This window comes from Arachis hypogaea, chromosome 10 (assembly GCF_003086295.3).
Source record: "Arachis hypogaea cultivar Tifrunner chromosome 10, arahy.Tifrunner.gnm2.J5K5, whole genome shotgun sequence".
Taxonomy (NCBI): Eukaryota; Viridiplantae; Streptophyta; class Magnoliopsida; order Fabales; family Fabaceae; genus Arachis; species Arachis hypogaea.
Window position 1 is genome coordinate 102,781,157 of NC_092045.1, and position 7,628 is coordinate 102,788,784.

At 32.0% G+C, this 7,628-nt stretch overlaps 1 protein-coding gene across 1 annotated transcript; it reads right to left on the reverse strand.

Annotated features, from left to right (window-relative positions):
* Positions 1–1,627: 1,627 nt before the first annotated feature.
* LOC112718328 (sugar transport protein 10-like) lies at positions 1,628–4,612 on the reverse strand. The gene is made up of 3 exons (XM_025770113.3): positions 4,148–4,612; positions 3,292–3,915; positions 1,628–2,170 (listed from the first exon to the last, which is right to left on the reverse strand). Exons 1-3 carry the CDS (start codon positions 4,610–4,612, stop codon positions 1,718–1,720), a joined length of 1,542 nt encoding a protein of 513 aa, XP_025625898.1. The 3' UTR covers positions 1,628–1,717.
* Between the last annotated feature and the right edge of the window lie 3,016 nt (positions 4,613–7,628).

A 7,628-nucleotide genomic window follows, 5' to 3' on the forward strand; every position in this document is an offset into this window, starting at 1 on the left:
CCTTTAAAGATTAAAAAAAAGATAAGCCAAAAAAAAAAGAAAAAGAAAAATAGAGATTATGATCTAATGAATTGTTATAAATTTAATTTGAATATATTATTAATATATACCTACAACATCTGGTAAAATATTATGTTAACAAAAATAATTATTGTTTATATATGGCATGCATATGACATCACAATTATTACACTCATTTTGATTCCAAGATAATGGAGTACAATTCATATTGGTGACATATCCATTGCATGAGGGATATATTTATGGAGCTAAAGAAAGTCTATTCTTGGTTGGTTTATGTTTCTTTTAAATAAAAAAAAAAACTGATGCCATTTCTTAATGTTGGAAGTGATATCGGATCGCACTAGTATATATCACTAAATAAACATGCACGGGAGATTTGTGGCCATTTTTTCAAAGTTGAGTAACGATTTTAACCGTTACAAAATGGTTGGATAACACGTAGCAACCACTGTCCCATGTTTTGTGGCCAAACGATTAGCAGCGATTTTCATCGTTGGAGTAACCATTGCAAAATGACAAAATTAATTGTGGCAATTTTTCATATAAAAAATAAAGTTGTGACAGTTTAAAACCGCTGCAAACTAAACTACGTTTTAAAAATTTGTGAAACTTTGGAATCACCGAAATCTGCTACATAAGATGAAAAATTAATAACAATGAAAATAGTTTGTACCATTTCCCTCATCACATCACATTTCCTTTACATCATGATTAATCAAACTTTATATTTCCATTAAAAAGCACACTCAATACTAAGTTCATAGGTAATTCAAAATTATTAACCATTATCATTAATAAAATTCTTTAAAAAAAACACCATACAAGCACTTTCTTGTAAAACTTTTTTGAGATAACTTGCATTAAATTTGGAATTACCAAATATTTTGATATGACCAATATTACATGACCAACAAAATTAATTATTTTTTGCTAACACTTAAACAATAAATTAATAAAATTAAAAAATTTAGAAATAAAATTATAAAACAATTTTCATAGACATTAATCAAAATAATAAATGAGAACAATATAACAAATAGGTCTCTAAAATTTTTTTTATAATGAACTTATTATAAGTTTCTAAAATAATAAAAAAATAAAATAAATTCTTGAAAAATTATAATGCGCAGGTTTCTAAAAAATCGCAATGACAAACACATTATTTGATCTTTCTTTTGGTCTTTAATTTCATTTCATTCTTTGAAACAATTATAAAACTCTTTTTTTTATTAGATAAATAAGAGTAGCTTTCGTCCATATAAACAGTGGGCGAAGGACAAAGGTTCAATAATGTTAAAATTCTTTTTGAATTTATTTGATATTTTCTTCTTTTTTTAATGAACATATAACTTTATCGCAAAATTAAATTTCTGATATATTTATTTATTTATTTATTTGGTAATCTTTTCATCCTTACAAATAAACTTATATGTTTATTGCAAAATTTTTCAAAGATCCATTTGTTTTATTACTCAATAAATTAACATGATATAAAATAAATATTTAAAGTTTAATATATCATTTATAATTAATTAGTAATTTTCAATAAATAATTTTGGTCTTATTAAACTATTATATACTATAATTAAGATTAGAAGAGAAGTAGCAAAAACATGTACTAAATGATATATATTATTTGTAGCAATATAAGATAATACATAAAAACTAATCTAATTAAATGAAAGAAATTAAACTAAAGATCCTGAAGATGAGCATGGCTATTAACCATGTCTTGAGGAATGAATCTGGCCCAAAACCAATGTGATCTCCACACACTATTCATTTCTTCAATTGGGACATTCTTTGTCTCAGGAAGGAAGAATGCAATAAAAATAGTCATGATAACTACAAAACCGCCAAAAAAGAAGAAAAGACCGAATTTCAAGTGACAAAGCATCATGAGAAAAACTTGGCCTATGATAAAAGTGAAGAGCATGTTAACCGAAACATTGATGGCTTGTCCTGCGGATCTTATTTCAAGGGAGCATATTTCACTGGGAACCAACCATCCAAGTGGACCCCATGACCATGCAAATGATGCCACGTATGCACATATAAAGAACAACAGAAGGTTCACTTCTCCTTTGCTAAATGAACCTACACCACTCACCCCAAACTCCTTAGCGATCATAGCTCCAACCGCAATCTGCAAATTAAACAATCATTCTCACTTATTTTCTAAATTAATTATGTAGTAATAATGTATTGAGTTATTCAATTCCAAAATAATTTCTCAGATTGGCCTAAAATAGTTCATCAAATCTCAATTATATCAAATTACATTTTTGACATTGATAAAAGTATATTACGGTTAGTTCTTTCTTTTTCATAAGTGACTCATCATATCGTTAAAAGCGAATATAGTACATTTTTATCAATTTTAAAAAATAATTGAAGCAACTAAAATTTTTACCAAGACTATTTTAGTGGGTGAAAATAATTTAAAGAACGACTTTAAAATTTAATTAACTCATATGTTATAACTAGTTTTTTTGAATACATCATCTCAATTTTTATTTCAATTAGTTTTGTAAATTTAGTTACATATACTATACAAGATAAAAAGATATTATGTATATATGAACTAAAAATTAACCACTAAAATAGCCATTATATATTTATGTATAAATATATATGTTATTTTATATATTTTTAATATATATTTTATATTTCAACACATGCACACACATATATATGACTGAGCGACTAATGTTTGATATACAAATAGCAAAGTTGATACAAGATTTAAGTGACAAATGAAAACATACAAGAGAAAGTCTTGTATATGATACATCACACTTTATAAGATCAAGTAGAAAAATCAATTAACAGAATCCCTTCTTAATTTTCACCTGACAAATAAGAAACAAAAATCTTCTTCCAAATTTATCCATGGAAAGAATATAGTAATAATGAATGAGTAAACTTTTATTTATACTCATAAAAAATCAGAATAGTATCAAAGTTATTCATAAATAAAAGAATTAATTTTGTATCTATAAAAGATAATATATGTGATAAAAATGATAGTTTTTTTACAAGTAAATTTATTAATAAAAGATTTATCAGTATTAAGAACTTTTATAAGTAAAAATAATAATTTACTCCATTTTCATAAGTGCAAATTAAAGTTATTTAATTCTATTTATTTTTGGATAGATTGGATGACATATATTCTGAACTTTCACCAATACAAATGCTAGTTTATATATGATAATTGATAAATTGATGATAAATTGAAGCATGCATGTTGTAACTAACTTGTACCTGGCAAAGCAACATTTGGATGCCACCTTCAAGAAACAAAATCCTTCTTCCAAATTTGTCAACAGAAAATATAGAAATAATGGTGGCAACAACATTGACTCCACCGGTGATGACAGCAGACATAAGAGAAGCATTACTCCCAAACCCTAAAGTTTGGAAAAGAACGGGCGCATAGAACATAATCACGTTGATCCCAGTGAATTGTTGAAAGAATGGAATCAACGAACAAAAAACAAGTTGAGGCCTATATTTTGCTTCTATAATATTCTTCCATGCATTATCCACTTTTTTCGCTTCCTCACTTGCATTCACAAGTTCTTGAAACTCCTCATCCACATTATCAATGCCACGAATTCGTTGCAACATTTTTCTAGCTTTCTCTTGTTTACCTCTTTCGATCATGGAGTTTGGCGTGTCATCTAAGAAAATTGCTCCCAAACACAAAATAATTGCCGGAACTGCCCCTATTCCCAAGGAAAATCTCCATCCATTCTTAATCTTGGCAAGCTTGTAGTTGATGAGATTCGCGATTAAGATTCCGATTGTGATCATCAATTGAAATCCGATGTTAAGCGCGCCTCGAATCTTCGGAGGCGCCATTTCAGATAAGTACAATGGAACAGACTGTTTGTTTGTTCAAAAAAAAAACTTTAAGCATTAATTAGATAATAAATAATAATTTTATCCATAGTTACATAGAACGTAATACGTTTCAATACGAAAATAGGTATGCTGTATATCATATGTGAAAAATATACATATGATATTCCACAAATGAATTAGTATGCAATATAAGCGAATTTGCATGCGATACATACGCTACCTGATTAGTGAATTCATGTAACTATGATTTTACCTGATTGCAAAATCCGACACCAAAACCAAGCAACAAACGACCGATGATAAGCATGGCAACGTTGACGGCGAAAGCGTCTAACAAGGAGCCGACAAGAAAGAAGATTCCGCCGATAAACATAGAAATCTTGCGGCCCATGATTCTTGTTATGGAGGAAGCAAAGAAAGAAGCAACCAATGCGGCGAGATATAAAGAAGAGGTGAACAATGTGAGCAATGGATTGTCGAATTTGCAGTATTGACTGTGATGATGAACACCGGATTGGTCTTTCATTTGGATGTAAACATTGGGAAAGAATTTGAGTAAAAATTGGTCCATGGAAGTCACGCCTCCTGTGATGCCAAGATCATAGCCAAAGAGTAAGCCTCCCATGGCGGCAACAATGCATGTGACTATGACGAATAATGTGATCTTTCCTTCGTGGTGGGTTCTACCACCTCCTGTTGCGACAACACCTCCTGCCATATTTTGAACTCTCTATGTCTTTCTTTACATTCCATTCATGTTAATTCTTAACATTCCTTTCCCAAGGAGGAAACTTATATGCACCACTTCTGCCTAGGATGTGTTTTATTTTTAGTATTAAGAGTGGTTGATAAGAAATCAGATAATATAAAAAAAATAATAAAATATTTATTTTTTATATTAAAAAATAAAAAAGTATAGTTATAAAATGATATATAAAAATTATTTTTCTTTCTAATATATGCATATACTAATCTTAGAATCATAAAAGATAAAGCTAAGTCACAAATAATAATAATAATAATAATAATAATAATAATAGTAGTAGTAGAGGGTACCTTTAATATTTATTTAGGTTTGTAAACTAATTAAATTGGAATAAGATTTAGATTCCATAAATATAGAGAATTTAGACACCAATAAAACATGGTTTTAAAAATCGGACCGGTCGGTCGAATCGGTTTAACTGAGAACTGACAATGAAAACGATATGATCTGCTGTTAATAATTGCTAATTAAAAAATCATTTGAAAATCGCTGAATCGGTCGAAAATTGATCGGTTGAACCGGACTGGTAACCGGCCAATTCTATGAAAACGACGCTGTTTTGTGTTAAAACTTAAAAAAAATCCAAATGTGCAAGCCTTTGAAGCCATTCGACCATTCCATTCGTGAACCCCCCTTCCCCCATCATTCGTGAACCCCTCTTTGGAGCAAAACCCTAGCCGCTTCTTCCTCAGGTTCCTTGCAGCCGCCGCCCCAGGTTCTTCGTTCTCGTCGCCTCCGCTTCTTCCTCTTCCCCAGCTCTGGAACCCAGGTAGCTCGGCCCATCATCCACTGGCTTCTCTCTTCGTGGCTTGGAGGTTGGAGCAGCTCGCCATTTACTGTCGTCTCACCTGTCGCCATCGTCTTGTCTCTCGTCGGTTGCTGTCCGTGTCTCTGTCGAAGGTGAGTGGCCGTGCTTTGCTTCTTCCTTTTAATTTTGATCTGGTTACTGATGGCTCTGGTTACTGAATGCTTCGTTCTTCTTCTTCCTTTTAATTTTTGAAATTTTTGCTCAAATATTGTTGCTAATGTTCTTCTTCTTCTGCCTTGCTAATGCTCTGTTTAATTTAGTGTTGTTTTAAACTTTTGAATTTATGCCTTGCTAATGCTCTATTTAATTTCTAAAATTTCATTCAGTGTTTAATATTTAATTTAGTGTCAACACTACCTTGCTGAATGGTGTTGCTGTTCGATAATGTACTGGTGTTGTTGTTTTAGTGTTTTATAATGTACTGCTATTTTCAGTGTTTTCTAATTACTGAATGGTGATTGTTGAGTTTAGATATGGTGTTGTTGATGATTAATTTAGTGTAACCTTTTAAATGTTTGTTCTTTGTTGCTGAATGCTGCTGGTGTTTAGATATGGTTTTGTGCCTGTTGATAACTTATAACGTGTTTGTAAAATCCGGTTAATTAATGGCTAATTAACTCATAAATGAGAACTTATTCTAGAAAGACAAAAGTATGATTTTTTTATGGCTTAATATGGTAGAGGAGATTGAGACAAGAATTTCGATACTAATTTTATAGAAATCGGACCAAGATTGGACCGAACGGGTCAAACCGGGCCAACCGGACCTATAGTGGGCCCTTGGCCCAACTAAACTAAACCTAAAACCCTCATTTCAGCACTCTCTCTCATCACTAACACACTAAACATGCTGAAAATGGAAGGAAAAGGGGGAAGAACACTCTCTCAAGTTCTAACCCTTGTTTGATCTTCAAACCACCATAACTTTTGATCTAGAGCTTCGATTGCCGTACCGTTTGCGGCCACACGTTCACCGTGAAGAGCTCTACAAAATCCACTACTTTATTCTTGAGGTAAGCCACGATTTTGGTTCAGTTTCTCATCCCCTAAATTCGAATTTCATGGTGAAAAGTGTTGAGATTTTGGGCTCTTTGATGTTATAGGACCCAACTCTCTTGAAGGAGAAGATTAATCTTGTCTCCTTGAACCTTGGGTGTGGTAAGATTCTCAACCTAGTATAATTTGTTGTTTTATGATGCTTGGGTATTGAGTTGTGGTGTTTGGGTATGATAATTGTGGCTTAGGTAGTGTGTATGTGAATATTGAAACTTGATTGAGATTTTGGAAAGTTTGGAAGAGGGCTTTGGTGTGCAAAAATCTATTCTTGGTGGTGTTGAGACCTTGAGAGCTTGTGGAAAAGTGATTTGGAAGTGCTCCGATTGAGCGTGGGAAATCGACTAAGGTATGGTCTCAGTTTCCTGTATCTAAAATGTAATGTGGTGTGAAAACTTAGGCTAGATGCCCTAATATAGGCATTAAATTGTTGATGTTGTTGAATGGTTGAGATATATGATGTGGTCATATATGTGATTATGATTATTGATGCCTTGATGGTATGATGCATGAGAAATATGCATGTTGTGATATATGCTTGATGATTGATTGAGGTTGAATTGTGGGTGAAACCATGTTGATGGTGAGTATGATGTTGGTTATGTGTAATGATGGTTGATTGGAAATGGTGTTGTTGGAAATTGGGATGAGGAAGGATGTATGACATGTTAATGTGTTTGCAATTCAGCCACTTGATTGAGATGGGTTAATATGGTGAGATGGTGGTTGTGATTTTGATGAAAATGTTAAGGTATGAGTTGAGGAGGCTTGAGGTTAATATTGGTATATTTGGGTTGTTTTTAAAAAGGGTTGGAATTGGTTGTTTTGAAAATGGCACTTTGTGGTTTTGTATGAAAATATGATTTTTAGGCATACTTTGACGGAACATAACTTGGACTCCGGATCCCCGTTTTGTGCCAAACTTATTTAAAAATAAAATTGGATCCGGGATGTTCATGCCATTCAAAGAACGGGCAAAAATGATTTGAAACAAAGAAGTTATATCCGTCGAAAGATTGGGGTTTGAAACTCTGAATTCTGTAGCTTTTAACATAGAAAAAATTTTGGTAGAACGCGCATCCACGCGTAGGCATGACAGACGCGTAC